The sequence below is a fragment of the Epinephelus moara genome, chromosome 24 (genome assembly GCF_006386435.1).
Source record: "Epinephelus moara isolate mb chromosome 24, YSFRI_EMoa_1.0, whole genome shotgun sequence".
Lineage (NCBI taxonomy): Eukaryota > Metazoa > Chordata > Actinopteri > Perciformes > Serranidae > Epinephelus > Epinephelus moara.
Genome location: NC_065529.1, coordinates 42,908,148 through 42,927,753, shown reverse-complemented (window position 1 = coordinate 42,927,753; position 19,606 = coordinate 42,908,148). Strand labels below are relative to the sequence as shown.

General features: G+C 39.9%; 2 protein-coding genes across 4 annotated transcripts in view; one reads left to right on the top strand and one right to left on the bottom strand.

Annotated features, from left to right (window-relative positions):
• Positions 1-9,326, top strand: part of ecm2 (extracellular matrix protein 2, female organ and adipocyte specific) — a 32,900-nt gene extending 23,574 nt beyond the window's left edge. For both annotated transcript variants that reach the window (XM_050039160.1, XM_050039161.1), the window contains exons 9-12: positions 571-710; positions 1,016-1,128; positions 1,922-2,135; positions 5,959-9,326. In XM_050039160.1, coding sequence (XP_049895117.1) covers positions 571-710; positions 1,016-1,128; positions 1,922-2,135; positions 5,959-6,127 — 636 coding nt within the window. In that variant the 3' untranslated portion in view covers positions 6,128-9,326. The remainder of the gene's footprint in view (positions 1-570; positions 711-1,015; positions 1,129-1,921; positions 2,136-5,958) is intronic.
• The window catches only part of cenpp (centromere protein P), a 132,232-nt gene that overhangs the window by 31,731 nt on the left and 80,895 nt on the right, over positions 1-19,606 (bottom strand). The gene's annotated exons all lie outside the window — the stretch shown is intronic.

Sequence of the window (19,606 nt, the reverse complement as noted above, 5' to 3'; positions counted from 1 at the left end):
CCAACCTTGGACAGTTTCTTCACACTCTGTAAATCCTACAACCTGTAACTTTTCTTAGATAAGAGTCCAGAGGATCGTAGTTAAGCTTTAACATTTGTTCTTTGCTAATAAGCTCTGGGATTTCAGGATTTACCAGACACTTTCACCGTTGTGTAGCCAAGAGTGATTATGATCATGATTTGAAGGGGATGAAAGCAGACACCCACAATGTGTCAGTATACTACTGGTGTTCATGCCTTTGCGCTGCCTGTTCATCTGATTAGGTTGCCAGTTTAAATAAGGACTGTAGGTAGAACAGACGTGAATTTAGTTTTGGGGTGGATTATACATTTATAACCCAAAACAGTCTCACCAAACCACAGACAGTCTGCCAAGATCTCTGACCCAAAAGTACTCACTTAACACAACAGTTTAATGACAAACACGTAACTCATTAAAAATCTACTACACCAAATAGTGTTGTGACTCTGACACTAAATTCCAGTGATTGTCCACGAGTTTCCACTAATCAAAACATTTTCCTTTCCAACCCTGATAATGTCAAACATTTGTTTTTTTCCTGTTATTTAGGAGCTGTACTTGGAGAACAACCTGATTGAGGAGATCTCAGAGACCGTTTTTAATCAGACCCACAGTCTCAACATAATTTCTCTGAGACACAACAGGCTGGATGAGACCAGGATCGCCCCGCTGGCCTGGATCAACCACAGGTCTGACAAAAATAGACTATCACCAATGATTCCCCAGGGTCACAGGAATTTAGTAGCTATGTATCTCACTCATCATTTTGTAATGAATACAGTTATTTTTCATTTCACTACCACACCATCATGTGCTGTTTAAGAGCACAGGAACATTTATCTTGGCACTATATTGAGAGAAGCACAACGAATAGTGTCTCATTTCTGTTCAGTGTTTCTTCAATCAGCTGTCGTCAAGCACAATCAGTCAACTGCTTATGTTCTCTTTTCCATTTCCCTTACAAATACATCCTCCCCTCATCTTTTTTCTGCAGAAATCTGGAGTCCATCGACCTTTCACATAATGACCTTTACCTGGTTCCGTCATACCTACCCAGATCTTTGGTCCACCTGGTGCTGGTGGGAAACAAAATTGAGAGGATACCTGGTAGGTGTTGATTTAACTCCTGGCTGACAACTGTTGGACTGAAGACAACACTTTTCAGCCCCAGTCCAAGTTTTCCTTTTGTCTGGTTCTGCGTTTGTTTCTACGGTTCTCCGTTCTCTGGAACTAAATCTGGGCACTGTTCAGGGAGTGGTTCTATACACAAGTTCAGGTACTTTCATTGGTTGGCTGCAGTACTGTTGATTGTCATTGGTTGAGCTGAAGAGGGACGATTAGAACAAACCCAAGAGTAACCACTGTTTTACTGCAACCGTACAGAGCAGGACAACTACTACTTAAAAAGGTGAATGTTAGAGAATGCTAGTTGGGCAACTTGCATCCAACTCCAACTAGTTAGCTAATTGGAGAGACAGCCATTTAGAGGGAGTTGGAGAGGAAGAGGAAGGAGGAAGGAGAACAAGAGGCACAAATGAGGAAATATGACACAGCCAAGTATTACAGGAAAAAAATGAATCAAGAAAAGATCAAGCAAGATCATGGGAACATAACAGATCCAATGGAGCAAACCAAAAAACAACAAAGTTGGTTGATGCAATGGACACTGCTCTGAGTAACTGACTGAATGTTAAATCTATTTTGGCCTTTCTCACATTAAGTAAATATGAAGTAAAATCAACAACAATATCAGTTCCAGTGCTGATGCCTGTCTCATGATCGTACTTTGAAATTATATTCTGACATTTCATAGATTGAATAACGAATCAATAATCGAAATAATCATTAGTTGCAGCATTAATAGATACTTAGTTACTCTTCTCTTCCAACACATCCACAGGTTTTGTCTTTGCCCACATGGAGCCTGGTTTAGAGTACCTCTACCTCTCTTACAACAAACTGGATGGCGAAGCAATTGAACCGGAGTCGTTCTTTGGCACGTACCAATCAATGGTGGAACTGTGTCTGGATCACAACCAGCTGGTCTCTGTCCCGTCTGGCATCAACGAGATGACCAACTTACACTTTCTCAGACTCAACGATAACAAGATCAGGTATGAATCCATCATCCACAAATATCCACCTGATGAGTTTTTTTCCCCCTTTGTGTTTAAAGTGACAACTTCCTGGGAATATGCCATTTTTTCCTCCGGATTCTTGCCATAAACAAAGTTTAATTTTATGAATAATCAATCATACAATCACAATCGTTCAAACTTGTTTCATGTTACTGTTTCAAAAGCTTTCAATTATGTGGTAAAATTTCTAGTAGAACAATTATTCCTGATAAAAGTTGACTTTTTTTGAGGTATTCAAAGCTGTTTTTAATCAGATCCTCTCACTGGTATCAGTTTAAATCCATGCGAGTTGTTATATCGGAGTGTATGTCTGTCTACCCTTGTACTAATCTCTATAAACAGAATCTGTAGGCAGCAGTACAAGATTTTGGTATCCAAAGTGTTCTGGTTTCTGTTTGTAGTATTGAACAATCATGTTTGAACAAGCTTTGGTCGCCTGCAGTTGACCAGTCTGTGAGGAGAGCAAAAGAGGCAGAACGCACCAGAAGAAATGCAATCTTGGAACCTATCAGCTACCATCTGACTATGATTTAGGTTTTTATTAGCTTTTATCAAATTTATCTGCATTCATGTGCAGATTACTGTTTATAGAGATTAGCCAAAATGATGTCTGGACCCGTTGTTAATCGAACTGTAGCAACACTGTTGAACAATAAGCATGGAAGAAGTTTTGGCCTGGATATTCCCGAAATGTTGGCCCGTTGACCCAAAGGCTCTATCGTCATTGGACAATAGCCAGTGGGTCTGAGATTGCCTTAGTGCTGACCTTCAGTCATCCTGTGTGCAGTGTCAGACACAGTCCACTTCATGCATGTTGTTTCTGTGTTTGAAGAACTGGAGAGCTGTTGTTTGATGCGTATTTGTAACAGTTGAGCGATCATCTATATTTGCTGAATGAAGCTGTGCTTTCCAATTCAGGATGGAGGCCACCAGATCCGATCAAGACAAGGTGTTACACTGCCTGCGTACTGTTCATCAACAGATTTTATGCTTCACTTCATTCACACTTAGTCTACACAATATTTTGCTTCTGAACCCAAGCTGAACACGACATGTAAATGGAAGCTACAGCTGACAGAGGTGTTACAGCATTCCATACCACAACTTTGTACATTGTACAACTTAGTTGAAGGTGTCTTTGTTTTAAAACACTTAACATTTCTCAGTGTGTGATCACACAGCCAAACACATGTTAAATATTCAGAGATCCTGCAAGTACTTTTCCTTATTGGTGAGAATACCCAGGAAATACCAGGATTTCAGTTCCGAATATTCTTCATCCATCCATTTTCCACCCCGCATATGCCGTTCAGGGTCATGGGGTCTGGAGCCAATCCCAGCATACAGACAGTGTAGTCTCTGTTAAGGTCACCAGCAAATAACACGGCATCCATAACTCAAGGATCGGTCCAACTGTATCAGTGCCTCAGTGCTTATTTTCATAGTGTTGTCCATCATTTCTATCAGTTATGATAATACTTACTACTACTACTAAGTCAACTAGTGTGCAAGGATAGAGGGTATCATATGTCTAGATTGGAAAGACCTTTGAGGAAGTTTTCTGATTTGTGATTTTGGGCTTAAGTGTAACTGTCATCCTTAATCTCAATTATAAAATTGAAGAAAACATGCCTGATAGAAATAAACGATAAATCTATAGAAACACGAACCAAGCTGTAATAAACAGGTGTTATCAGTATTAGCGGTGTTAGTTATTTTATGTCTTGTTCATTTAAAGCATAATGGAAATAGAGCTTGTTTCTTACTCGGACACAAGTTGTAAAAATAAAAAATACTATTAATTTAAGTAACAGAAGCTGTAGACAAATAACAATAACACCAAGTGAATGAAGATAGAGCTTGAGGAAAAATATCTAAATGCAATACAATCCTTTAGGACCAACTATTAAGAGTTGCACAACAGACGAGGGCCTGACCAGACCACTGACTCATTCATCTCAGCCCGCCAGACAATATAAAAGCTGAGAGTTCACTGAACGGAGCGTCGCCTTGACAACAAGAAACAAAACAAGTCGATTCATGTTTCCACCTGAGAGTCACCCTGAATCACCTCATTACTTACTCACAGGTCCATGCATGGCACACACACTTGGTCCAGGTTGTAGGATGGTTTTCATATAAAAGTAACATTTTAATGACCATAATAACATTTTAAACTCCATGTCATGCTCTGTCTTCACTGCCAAGATGGCTGACACTCCAGGTGGGAAATTGCAACCAGCCTCCAAATAAATACTGCAGATTATTTTAACATGTGTGGTACCATAACAAACCATAACATTAACCTTTAATACAAATGTTTGTTTTCAGGGGTACACAAAATGTTGAATTAGGGCTGGGCAGTATATCAATATTATATCAATACTGACATATGACACTAGATATCATCTTAGAGTTTGGGTATCCTAATGTAGTAAATGTTGTCTTTTCCTGGTTTTAAAGGCTGCATTACAGTAAAGTGATGTCATTTTCTGAACTTACCAGACTGTTTTATTATTTGCCTTTGCCCACTTTGTCATTATATCCACAATACTGAGGATTATTTATCAAAAATGTAATTATGTCATCATTTTGTGAAAGCACCAATAGTCAACCCTACAATATTCTCACAATATCAAAGAGGTATTTGATCAAAAATATGGTGATATTTAATTTTTTCCATTTTGCCCAGCCCTATGTTGGAAGTAGCATTCTGATTTCACAGTTAATTTCTTAACGCTAATGCAGCCTGGTAAAAAGAGAACTGTTGCAATCTAGGCAAATGATAGTAAAAGCACGTTATCTGCATGTTAGCATCAGTGTTACTCAAAAGTGGTCTCATTTTGTTGATACTCCTAAGATGAAGAAAATACATTTTTGTGACCTTGATTAAAAAACAACAACAAAATTTACAGTCTAAAACCATGACCACATCTTTTTGACATTATGATGACTGATTATTTTATTTGGAGAGCATGTATAAAGAAAATAGAATAGGACCTAGGATACATCCTTGAGGAACTCCAAATCCATATTAAAGGTATACTATGCAGGGTTGTTTAAGGTGAAAGGAAAAGCCAACCCCAAATTCACAGTTTGTAGGCATTTCGCCTAGCTATATTTATAGTATAGTATGGTTATAGTTATATACATATATAGTATATAGTTTTTTGGCACTGAAGGGGTACAAGCCAATAATCACAGAAAATAGAACATGTAGGCAGAGGGCAGAGTCTCTGCCGAAAAATACATTGATGAGTAAGAGGAATTACTATAGTATGAGCCCAAACAATTTTTTTTTTTTTTTTAGGAAAACCCTGCATGGTATATCTTTTAGTGTCTGTGATAGAGAAGAGGCTAGACTTATAACAAATATCAAGTCAAGCTTAACACCCAAAAACACATCTGAATGATAAAATGAAAATTCTGACTGAATTTTAGAATTCATTAGTTACTGATGCAATCTTGGATAGAGCTGAACTGATTAACTATTATGATAATACAGATGATACAAAGCTCAGCGGTGCGCTTTGATGTCACCTGTTTGCAGATGGTGTGTGCTCATATGTGTGCTTTTATTTGTCTTATGTGATAGTAAACTGAATATACTGTATTTCCGTTTTGGACTGTTGGCTAGACAAAAAATACAATCCAAAGACATCAGAGGGGCTTTAGAAAGTTGTTGAAAGTTTACCAAGATTTTATAGACCATATATTTAATCGATTATGAAAATCAATAGCTTTAGTTCTTGATATAACAGAAAATATATCCAACTGCATCCTATGCTGTGTCTTCCAGGAGTATCTCTGACGAAGGCATCTGTGACCCAAACTACAGTGGAGACTCTACTCTGGTGGCCGTGAGGCTGGAAAATAACTACATCGACCCCCAGAAGGTTTCACCGACAGCCTTCTCCTGTGTACGCTCCTCCTCCAGCGTGGTCATAAAACCCCAGAAAACCAAGTGACCACACAAAACCAAAGCTTCAAAGACGTTTGTTTAAATCCCCAGAAACACAAGGGCAATGATTTTTTAATGAGCCTAGAGAAGTCAAAACATAAGACATATTTCCTTCACTAGCTTCCTCAGATGATGTATGTTATTGAAATGACACCCAAAATAATAAGAAATTAGTTATAAAAAAGGCTCTGATGTTCAGGTTGGACATGAAAAAAAGGAGAATTTAACTGTCAACACAGTTACTGCTGATGTAATTTGTACTGTCTCGACTAAGTTGTTTTGCACTGTCGCCTGGCCCACATTAACCTGGTAGGAAGATGACAGAGCACCTTCAGACTTCAAAATAAAACACATCTGTCTCCTTCAGTAAAATGTCAAACTCTCTAAAATGGAAAGAACTCCTGCACCATACACACTAAAACGAAAATGCTAATAAAGAAATGGAAAGAATTCGATGAAATGAGACCACAAACCCAACACATTATTTTTAACAACCTCACCACCTTCATGTTCCATTTCCCAGCTCTGTTTCTTCCAGTGCCTTCTTTCATAAAAACTATGACATGGACTGGAGTAGTGTGATCACATGTGTGACACATCCTTCGAGCTCTTTATGTTACAGATTAAGAGCGGTGGTAAAGGATTAAGTTAAAGTGAGTGCTGTTGGAGAGCTTATCCTTCTCACAGATGAAGACAGAATATGTACTAAAATGATATGTCTGCCCATATCCTCCATCTTTTCCATTCTTTTATCTGCACTTAAGTGGACAGAAGCTGGACAGTAACTTCCTCTGGTGCAGTTAAGTCAGATTTATTCTTGAAGCGATGGGATTCTTTGAGGTATGGTGTAGGTTTAGAGTTTTGTAGATTTAGAGTTAAGCGTCACATTTTACCCATTGATGGCCCCAGAACAACTGACACATGTATTGTACATAATCAGGATTCAGTGTACTTGATTTGTATTCCCAGCAGTTTCACTTGAAGGGGAACCCACTATTTTCAACCAGAACCCTATTTTTCCATGTTTTTGTGTCTAACTAACTCGTGGGAACAACAACTTTGAAAACTGGACCAGTACTGGGAGAGAGTGCTGCAGCCAGCAGTGGTGAAACAGGCGTCAATGTAACCACTTGGAGCAACTTATGTTGATTGAAAGTGCTTGTTCTTGCCAATAAAGCCCAGTTCAGACCAATGATTTGCAACGAGATGAAACCATTTAAACTGTGAACTGGCCAGTCTGAACTCGACTCATGCCGGCTGATGGTGAGACCTGCAACTCAGCTGGTCAAATCACCAGCAGCTGGTTTTAGGACATAAAAGCACGTCACCCATCTGTACAGCCAGTCGGTTTTCAGTGAAGTCCACTCATAAAGTCAAAATGACCACAGATGCTTGCTGCAGTGGGTGCTCCGTCCCTGCCAAGCACTCTGTTTCGGTCCTCACGGTGTGCTAGTGTCGCACGGTGGGTCGCTGCTGCTGCTTGCTGCTTGCTGCTTGTACTTATGCACATACACCCCCCACACACCAACCCACCCACACGCATTCTTGTTTCCTGATTAACTGACGCTGGATATTTACATTATTGTGGCCTATGCCTGTTTTGTTTATTTTTCGCCATTTCCTCACTACGACAAATGCAGCTGTAGCCAGTATCTCACTATCACTATCCTCATTCATATTTTAAGAAGCTACAAATTATATTCAGCCACAAAATAAGCCTGAAAAGCTGGAAATCAGAAGGGAAGTACGGAGAGTTGTTGCACAGGGATGATAAGCCATCTTATCTAGTTGCATTGGTGTGAACCAACAGGTTTCTAGAAAGTTGCAGAACGGTGCATTGCAAGTAACTGTCTGTTTGAACTGGTCTCAACTGGACTTAATAGACTAAGATTGTTATTGCAAGTCTGACAGCATCATAGACGGGCTCCTATAAAGAAATCAAATGTTTTTTTCTTATTTTGCTTGTTTCAGATGTTTTGTGTCCTAGTCCTGCTAAAGGAGAAGTCTTGTTCTGAAATCGCTCTGACTTTTTCACATTGTCAAAATCAGCAAAGTATTCAGCCATGACATCAAAAATCTTTTAAATAATAGTAAGATACTCTTTTTGTACTCCAACACAAACTATTATCAGCACTCCTCTCTCCAACTCTTACTCACGTTTCCTCCGTTTTCGTCACACAACAAGTCACCTCTTGTGAGATTTCCGAACGAGACCTCTTGTTACCGATATTTAGACACAAGAGAACAGAACAGGTGAAAGGTATGGAAAAACATGTCCTTGCAAGGGTCTGTTCCATAATGGTGTAAGACACCCATTATAATAATCTGAGCCTGCCAGTGGCAACAACAACTAACACACAAAGCATACCTTTCGCTGCTGCCACCTGCAGCACTCTCTCTCAATACTGGACCAATTTAAAAAAAATGTTGATCATTTAAGTCCCTTAGACACAAAAACATAGGGTCCTTAAAAACAGGAAAATTGGGGTCCAGGTTGAAAAATACAAGCGTTACCCTTTAAATTTGTGATAAATGGATATGGTGAAACACACACGTACTTAACACATAACTGGAGCTACATTCTGGTAAGTTCTATTTTGCTTTGCCTCATTACTGAATAGGAATCCATTCAGCACAGTTGTTTACATGTTTTCATTCACTGTTAACTGTGGACTGTAGTGAGCAGCAGGTTTGCTACAGACTTTCATGGTGATGAGTATTACTGTGTGGACTATGGAGTCTGAGGAAACACAATTAGTGGGACAACCCTCTAACAAATGCCTTTGAGATGTGGGAGGAACCACTGGCTCCAGAAGTATTTTCCCCAACAGTAAATTCCCATTTCAAAGTTTTCTTTTCATGTCCTCAGTGTTCCTCAACACACAAGCATTATTTAACCACTCTATAGGTCTTTGTTTATGCTTCAAGTATCAACTTGTGTACGTGTTGTATAATGTATGAATAATAACTCAACATCAGCACTGACAGTGAATAAAAGAAGGCTTCTGCAGGTTCGGAGAGTAATTCCTTTATGTGTGAGCAGGGAAGAGGTGGATTAAATCTTCTTGTACTTGCAGATTGTACCATTGCTTTAAAAAGCATTGACTGGAAGTACGGTGTTCCAAACAATTAGAAATTTTAGTTATTAAATGTTTGTTTGTAATGTACAAATACCAAAAATGTCTGAATAAAAAAAAACTGCCCTGTTTGCCCTTCACTTTGCTCTTGGCTGGCCAACATGCATAAATTATGACAAAATGTCTATCTGATGTGTCAAAATTCATCTTCTATAGTTTAACGCAATGTTATGATGCAGAATTAAAATAAACTTCATGTTTCAATAACTGCCTGATTGATGAAGCCCCTCCTACAGTCACTAACTCATATGAATAAAACATACGGAGCTCACTGACGAGCCAAACTCCAGACGGCAAGCAACTGCTACAAACACAATGTTCATATTCATTGGAGCGCTGCATGTTTACACCATGCTACGGATGCCAGCAGCGTGATGAGGCACTAAGCATCTTTTCTGCGCTGAGTGCTGCACATGTGGAGTTTTTTTCTGGCCGCAGAGAGTTAAAAAATATTCAACTTTAGGTAAAATGCTGCAGCCACTCGTCACTGTCATTTTTAACCCAGCTGTCCAATCACAGTGGAAGGGGGGTGGGACAAATACCACAAAGACAAACAACAACAATGGATGGGAAATTATTACTGAACCTGCACAGACTCCTTCCTCTCTCCCTTCGTGCGTCAGCCTTCCCTTCATCCAGAGCAGGTACTATACCTTGTGTGGAAATGTTTACTCCCGTGGATATTCTGTATCATAGCAACCAGACACAACCAAAGCATCTCAGCTAAAGAAACGCTGCGCCCCTTATAGTGCCTCATTGCCCTTCTGTGTTCTGTATTAAACAGTGAACAAGTGTTTAATTTGTTTAAAGCTGTGTCATCTCTGTTAGTCATAAAAACAACAATAAACCTAATAATAGCCTATCAATAAAGCCTATTTACAAAGCACTGAAATCACAATAAGTAATGCAATTTGCAAAAACAAAAAAACAAAACAAACAAAAAAAAAGGCGCTAATATTGTGTATCGCACTGTTGAGCCGCCCTTAATTGCAGCAGAAGAAATTCCTTCACCACAACAGCCCTAAATATCAGCCAATTTTCCAGATGGACTCTTACCCCTATGACTCAATTTTTTTCAGCTGCTCAAGTCCACACCACCCAAAAGTGTATGACAATAAACTGCTTGCATTCAGATGTATGCCAGCTTACACACATGGGTCTTCCTGTTGTAGAGAGGTAGAAATTTTAAATGCTAGTATATGGTCCGTGTACACAGACACACACAATATGATACAGAGCTGCTGTGTCCTTTTCAGAATATACCAGTACTACTTTAGCAGTCAAAAGTTGATTCAATCACTGCTGCCTCCACTGTTTTAAGTTACGGGACTGTTGATTGTGGGACCATTAGTGTTTATGTGCTTAATGAATCGTAGTTCCTCTGCGGTGAATTTTAACCTAAAAATGTAAGATTTAGTAACTCTCATAACTGGAATAGTCTGATGATCTGGGCACTGCTGTCAATGAGCACAACTCCAGACCTCTTAGAAAGGATTAAAAAGATCTGAGTGGTGATTCAGATGTCTGGAACGAGGCAATATAAGCCTCCTGTTTCCATCTGGAACACTGAAGAACACCTTGAGGTTTTTTTAAGGATTAGATGGATGTTGACACTAAATGCAAATGCTCAACCTGTGAGGTGTGTGAGTCACATTTTCAACCAAGAAGCTGGATTATTTTCCTCTGAATTTCTTGAGCCCCCTAACTGTCAGCACATCCAGCACATTCATTCACTCTCATGTTATCAAATTAACACCTCAGGCCACTGGGACAAGGTGGAGCCATGATGACTATTAAAGAATGAGTCATAATAAAATGCGGTTATCTTTGCATCACATGTCCTCTATCCTCATGCAATACACATTCAGAGAAAGCTGTAATTATCAGAGCTGAAAGCCAACTTTATCATAATATTTTCCCCTGAAAGCCTGAGGTTTAGGATCATTTACTGCAGTAGCAGACAGATCTAAAGGACGATTGGAACAGAAAAGCTACAATATGAAGAGGACAAAAACCTCAGCTCCCTCTTTGGTAAGACAAAGTGGAAATATAACACAATTATATGCAGACAAAAATAAATCTGAAAGTAGAAAAGCAATAAAAACAACAATCAGTGATGTCTGGTCACTTTCTAGATGCTGCCAGTCGTCATCTCATCGTAGCTCAGCTGGAAAACTTTCGTCCAACGAGCCAAAGCTCAAAGATCAAAAGTTTTCCTGTTGAAAAGAGAGAATTCTTCTCGTCTGCCAACGTGAACAGCTGCTGACTTCATCAGTCTCACAAATCAAACACATGAAGAAACAATCTAATAGTCATTAGTCACATAACCTCTTAAATGCTCCTCAGGATGTAGGCTTATGGCTTACAATCAGGTTTTATGTGCTCAGCAGACGTTTCATCAGGTACAAACAATTACTATAAAGTTGGACCTTCATTCAGCTCAGTAACAGGAGGACAAGTTATTTCAAGATAAATCTGATATATTCTCACTTTGACTTTTGACTGATTAGAATGATGTGAAAGCAGAACAAAAGCTACACAAAGGTACTTTTATTATGTCAGTTGTTCATGGTAAAAGGTAAATGGACCTGCACTTGTATAGCGCCTTTCTAGTCTTCCGACCACTCAAAGCGCTTTTTACGCTGTGAGTCACATTCACCCATTCACACACACACATTCATACACTGGTCGCCGGGGCTACCATACAAGGTGCCACCTGCTACTCAGTTTCTTTACCACACTCACACACTGATGGAACAGCAATCAGGAGCAATCTGGGGTTCAGTATCTCGCTCATAAATACTTCGACATGTGGACTGGCGGAGCCGGGGATCAAACCGCTGATCNGAGAGAGAGAGAGAGAGAGAGAGAGGGAGTGACATGCAGCAAAGGGCCACAGGCTGGAGTTGAATCCGGGCTGCTGCGGCAACAGCCTTGTACATGGGGCGCCTGCTCTACCACTAAGCCACCGGCGCCCCAAACCGCTGATCTTCTGATGAGTGGACGACCCACTCTACCTCCCCATCTGATCTTTAATTTTTTTCCTCATATTAATAACTGGATAATGCTATTTTTGCAGCCCACTAAAAGTTATTTAAATAAAACTGTTAAAAAGGGCCTCTTTATTGGACATGGGCATTATCTAATAAGCATCCACTGACAATGAGTCACAGGTTAGCATTACCCACATTATTTTAAGAGGCAAAGGTTGGGATCCACTGATTTAAACCACTTTATTTAGAGGTAAAACAAAGTGAGGGCACCTAAAATGTTTTGTTAAAAAGAACCACTAAGCTAACTTTATTTATTCAAACTGCTACTAACCAACTAATTTAATAGATCCTAGTGTGTGCAAGTTTTTGTATTTTTTTTTTTTTAAAACACTTATAGGTCTGTCATTTAAAATTAATTTTTGAGTAAGTTGACTGAAAAAGCTGCAATATTTAAACCTACATAAACAAATTCATAAAAACGTATTACTCATATTTTTTAATTATTTAATATTGTTGTATGTTCAGCTTTGCAGTAACTGAAAGACCTTCTTGACTGTGAAGGAAGTTAACTGAAATTTATCTATCTGGAGTGTACAAATTAAACACTGTACTTCCCCTTTATTTAATATCAAATTACATAAATCGATAATACAGCTATTACCAGAGGTTCAGGGTACCCACAGAGACTGACACTGCTTGGGTCAAGAAGACTGTTAATAGCAAGTCTTTTTTAGCTTCCACTGCAGCCCAGTCACCAGAAGAAAATGTTGGCTTTGTATGTTTTTGCAAACCACAGATACATTACATGTTTCATATGTGTCATATCAAGGTCTCTACAGTGACATAGTTTTGACTACGTGAACATGAGATTGGTTTGTAAGTGGGAGGTGCAGGGGATTCTGGATGGCTTAAGATCAAAGCAAGATGGCTGGCAAGCTGAAGAATATTGCACATCACTGCTTAGGGACCAACAGACAACAAAGGCGGGTCTATTTCTGCAAGACATCAGTGGCATTTCCAGCCGTGATTGTGGCACTAAAGCCCAGTATGTCAAGCCAAAACATGATCTTTTTTCTAACCATAACTGAGTTTTTTTGTGCCTAAACCTAACCACATGTTAACCACAGCAAAATTTCAAAATATGCCCTACATAAAAACATATCAATGTTACATATCCGTGGTTCACAGAAACGTACAATGCTAACATTTATTCTAGTGATTGGGTTGTCCACTGAGTCCTTTTGCATTTAATAAAATCTTAATGGACAGATTGTGGGACGACTTTAGTTTGAAAGTTACTGTGTGACTGTTTAACCTTCATTCTTAGAGCAATTTAGGTCAGACTGCCATTACATAAAGTGCCAGATGAGGCACTCAACTCTGCAGGAAACCACTGATTGATCAAAACACAGGATTATGGAACTTCACCAAGAAGGTTAAATATAAGAATGGACACAGGTTTGGCTCTAAGTCAAAATGTGATACAATCCTCTTTATATACTTGTATGACGTTATTATTCTATCAATATTACGAGCCCACTTCAGGACTTCATTATGGGTGCTCACAGTTACTTGTGGGTGGCCAAGCTCTCGAGCACAAACGTAATCAGAGCTTATGCCGAATACTGATAAACACCATCAGGTGGACTCATGGTGAGGTGACGTCATGGTGAAATCAAGGTGAGGGATGGTGAACACTGGTCCCTTGTGCAGTCGTGCTGGGTAACATTCCAGGCAGCAGGTAACATGCTGAGTTGTGACCCTGTCACAGCTCTAATAAAATGTTTCCTGGCAACAAGATGTTCCTGTGGCACCAAAGCGAGAGCAGCACTGAGGCAACTCCTTGGCACCGTCACGCTGCAAGTTGCCCCGGTGACTCACGGCATTTGAAGGCTCAGATGGAGGAAATTCTTTTCAACACACGAACACAACAAGCTCCAGTCGGTCCAGAGCCGTCACAGACATATGATGGGTTGGAAAGTATGAGATTCTGAGGGGGAAGAGACATCCTGACCGCCTCCCATCAGGAACGCAGACCATCTCCCATCAGGAAATAATCTCTAACATTTAATTTGTAGTTTCAATACTGCAATTCCAACAATTACGCCATACATTTTTTCACTACCACAAACCAATTTCCCTCTTTGGACTATTGAAGCTACTGAATTAAATCTTTCTGTGGTGGACCAGTCAGCTGAAAAGTATGAAGTTTTTATGCACTATATCCTGCAGAACAAAAGATGATAGCACGACAGACGTCCTGCTCAAAACAAAATTTCAACATTTCAAATGTTGCTTTTGTACTTTTTGGATCAAGGCAAACACACAATTGGATATACTGCTGGGCTCATGGTCCTTACAGTGCAGAACAAAGCCTGTGTCCTCACATAGTGCACACAAAGGAGAAAACTCTCAGGCAGGTTTACATCAGGTTCTAATTAGATCCCTGCAACATTTGGAAAAAATGGTTCCTTTAATCTTAAAATTTGGCTCATAACAGGGTATTGTTTCAGCAGAGCTCTGAAAGAGTGATAATGAGCAACTGGAAATGGAGGCTGAGTTTTAACAGGAGAATAATAAAAGTGAACATCAGATAATAATAGCTTACAGTGGGCTTTTTGCAACGTGAGCCAGATGGACTGAAGCTCGTACTTTAACTGATCTGCCCAGTGTTTAAATTCTCCAACAGTGAAGTGCTTGTGTAACTTCAGCTGTGATTGGTATTAGTATGTTTCACTCTTTAGGCAGACAACCTAACTTGGGTGTCTGAATCAAAACATCTGGAAAAGAAAGTCTTTCATGGTGACTGAGCAGCTCGTTCTGATGTCTTGATGATGTAGTGTTGATGACTTTTTATCTTTAACAAAGCTGTATTTTATTTTGCACTGGAAGCAACTTTGTAGCTTTGTTTTAAAAAGCTCTAAACAATTAAGTTGATTATCTTCACCGCAAGTGCTGCTGACTCATTTTTGGAAACCTCATTTAGATTAACTCCTTTCCAAGAACACCCAGGCCACAACAGACAACAATAACAGTGAGATACATACAAACAACACAACTCAGAGAACACAACATAAGAGATGTCACAACTCTCCCACCCTCATCTTAAACACCGGAGCACCCCAGGGATGTGTTTTGAGTTCCCTGCTGTACTCCCTGTACTCACACAACTGTGTAGCCACTTCTGACTCCAACACCATCATTAAGTTTGCTGACATCACAGCTGTGGTGGGCCTAATGACAGATAATAATAAAAAGGCCTTTCTGAAAGAAGAATAGGACCTGACCTGCTGGTGTCAGGACAACAACCTACTCCAAAATGTCACCAAAACTAAGGAGATGATAGCAGACTTTGAAAAGAGGCAACAAAGGAATTAGGTCCCCCTTGATATCAATGGGGCCTTGGTCGAGAAGGTGGATAGCTTCAAATACCTTGGTGTCCACATCACTGAGGGCCTGATCTGGGCACTGCATACTGTCTCAGTGATGAGAAAGGCAAGGCAGAGACTGTTTTATCTGAGACACCTGAGGAAATTCCAGGTATCCCCTTAAAGACTAAGGATTTTGCACTCCTGCGCCATGTCCTGACGGGGGAGCATCACTGCCTGGTAGGAAAACAGCACCGCAAGGCCCTGCAATGAGGCTGCTCTACACCGACTAAAGGATGTTTACACCAGGCACTGCAAAAATAATACCAGGAGAATCATTACCAATGACTCAGATAACTGCCTTTTCACCCTGTTAGGGTAGACAAGAAGGTACCGGTTGGACCAGGCCAGCACTGAGAGGCTCAGGAGGAGCTTCTGTGTGCTCAGGCTCTCAGGATACTGAATGATAACCCTGTCTAATCCTTAACCTAATCTACATAGGCATTTATTTATTATTACTACTGCTACTACTACTATTGTTTTAAATATATGAACGGAAGCAACTAATGACTGCATTTTGTTGCGCCTAGTAGCTCACCTGGTAGAGCAGGTGCCCCATGTGCTAAGACTTTGTCCTTTGCAGCAGCAGCCGCAGATTCGAGTTCAACCCATGGACCTTTGCTGCATGTCATCCCCTCTCTCTTCTCCTTTCACGCCAGAACTGTCCTATTAATTAGAGGTTAAACGCAAAAAGCCTGAAAATGTCTTTAAAAAAATTATTTCATGTGACACTGACTGACTGACTGGTTGAGATGACAAATAAAAATACGATAAATATGTACACAAAATGACATAATGGGGAAAAAACCCCATCACAAAACGACCTAAAGTGGTCTCTCGAAAACAACCTAACAACCTAAATAAGACCAATTTAGTACCATCAATACATAACAACAACAAGACAACATAAAATGCCAGAGACACCACTATCTACAGTAGTTGCAATAAAAGTCTTGGCCAGACTGAAACCAGGATTCTTTTGATTACACGGTCAGGACCCTGAACCCGCAGACCAGCAGGATGCCCTATTTACGATGATGAAAAATGCCAATGCCTTAAAGCTATGGCAGAGTAAACAGGGCAGAAGAGTGATAGCCTTGTTGTTTGTGAGATCTAAATCAGTTTTCTGGGAAAGTCAGAAACTACTGGTAGGAAAAACAAAAGATACATTTTCTTAAAATCTTTTAAGGTTACGAATTTCCTTCAGAGAGTAGTGAACGCTCACATGTTCAACAGGCTCCATTTGATGAGATAATCATTTAACCAGATCTCTGATGGATTGGAAAATATGGTCTCCCTACCAAGAAGATGCATTGAAACCAGAACACAGACCCACGCTCCCATTTTGGTTTGTCCGACTGCCAAACCAGGGCATATTTGGATGGTCTGGCTCTGCCGTAAGTTGTGCCTCAGAGTTTAGTTCCAGCTCAGCTCAGCAGAAAATACCAGCACTGAATGGAAAAAGGAATAGTATAACACGTGAAGCCCTGAGGGAGCAAGCTCCCGTTAGCTTTTCCATTCTTGGGAGGTATTTCTCATTTCTGCCTTAAACAAAGCTTTGGGCTTTCCTGTTGTGCCTTGTTAAAATACACATCATGCAGAACACAACACAGGGCAAATCATGCGGACTGGATGTTGCAGAGCATCACCTCCGGTTCCCTTCTGTCTCTGCTTTCAAATTAAGGAGGAAATCTATAATAACACAAGAGAAAGCTGCTGCTTCTCACTGACTCTGATGGTAACTTGTGCCACCTTAAGTCAGCAGACTACACTACTGAAGACTGATCCATCTTAACAAGTCATTCAGCATTACAGACTGCTTTTTAAACATTGCCTGTGGGGACAAATAATGCAAGTTGCTCCTACTTTGGTTTACAGATTTTCTTTTATAAATGAAACAACAGAATAAGCCTTTGTTGGCTTAAGTAGGTAACTTAAGTAGTCTTTTTTTGTCTAGACATACTGAAGGTGCTTGTTACGTAATGGTTCCTCACAGCTTCTCTCTGACATGACAAGACCATTACAGAAACATCCACAGAGCTCAGTGATACTGTTTTTGGCCACTGGTCCACACATGGAAAACTGTCACTGCTGAAGAACAAAGGAAAATTGGAAAACGATACCAAAGAAGAAGAGTGTTCTCAGTCCTTTCTCAGGCTCCATCAGTGATGGTTATTAAAACTTATTCTGCTGTCCATTGTTAATGTCTGATAGCACACAAACATGACAAACCTTAAAGCTGAGACTCACATTAAATTCTTATTTGCACATAATGAGTGTGAACGTTTGCTGTATATCCATCATTTTAAAACAAACAAAACACTGGCACTCACAGATAAATCAACTTATTTAATGAAGGCAAAATGAACAAAAACAGACGCGTTGCAGCTACAAAGCCGTCATCAGCATCACAACGTTAATTAATCTTTGAGTGCTGACGTTCTGTTGTTTTTGGACCCTCACCACAATTGTACCCCTCTACATATTGTTAGTCTTTTGGAGTTATGCATGCCACTATTTATCATCATATCCATAATTTTATCCATGCAGCTGGCATGAATAAAACTGAAACTGCAGGGAAGGAGGGCTGCAGTTGCACAGCAATATTTCTTGGTGTGCAAGACATGATAATTGAGTGATACATTTATTTTGGGCTGCAAGTAACATCTCTTTGATTACTTAAAAAAATCATTTTGTCTTTAAAATGTCAGAAAACAGTGAAACCATCCAACAAAAGATCCAAGAGAACAAGATGAAGTCATTTTAGGTTTGTGTTTTATCAACAACCTAATCTCAAATATTAGGTTTTTAAATTGATCAATTAACAAACTGTTTTAGCACCATATGTATTAACTGTTCTTAATTAAAGCTGCAGTTGGTAACTTTTATGATGAAAACAATAAACAGTCAGAGCTGAGGAGTCTCTCACACAGCTGTCAATCATGTCAATTACTGCTTGTGAACTGTGTAAAGCTGTCAAGCTAGGCAGCGCTGATCAAATAGAAACCAAGATTCTGTAACTGCATTGCCTATTTCTCACCTCAAATGTTTTCAGAAACATATTTCAGTGTAATATCTAGCTGTAACATGAGAAAGTTTGTTGTCCGTCTACCATGTTGGATACAGGCGAGCTGAGGTTCCCATTTTACAGCTAAACCACACACTAAAATATCCTAATATAAAATATGTGTCTGACAACATTTGAAGCAAGAAATAGGCAATGCAGTTATGGAGTCTTGATTCATATTTGATTAGCGTTGCAGAGTCTTACTGAATTTTACGAGCAGTAACTGACAGCTGCTTGGGAGACTCCTCGGCTCCGATTGGTTTTCAGTGAGCCACGGTGGACTCTAGAAAATGCCATTAGAAGTCTAACGAGTGGGAGGAGGGAAATTATTTTTTCACAGACTATCTGTCTCATGTTCTACTGTGTGAGTGTAGTGACAGTTTCAGCAAAATTTTAGATTTGAGCTGCGATGGAAGTATAACATAAATGTTACAGGTCAGACCCTGGCCCATAGAGACTCTTGAGTAAAAGTTACATGGCCCGCTTATTGAGACATTAGACCAACATGCTCTATTGAATAGGCCAGAACATTTACATACAAGGGAACATGAGAAAATAGGCTTATGTAGGATGCTGTCACATCACAGCAAGAGGGTTCCTGGTTTGAACCTGGGGTGGGGGCATAGACCGCGGAACTGGGGGGGCCAGGGGGGCCATGGCCCGGGTAACTTTTGTACTCTGACATAGAGGGCTGCATTGGGATTGGGTCCCGCCGGATCCCGCGGGTCCCCATTAAACAGTAGAAGAAAAAGAAAAAGAAGAAGATGTAGCCTAGCGACAGGATGTCAACACAGGAACTTGGTGCACATGCATGAGCGTTTCCACTCCATATTTATTCATAAATGGACGAATATGCCCTGA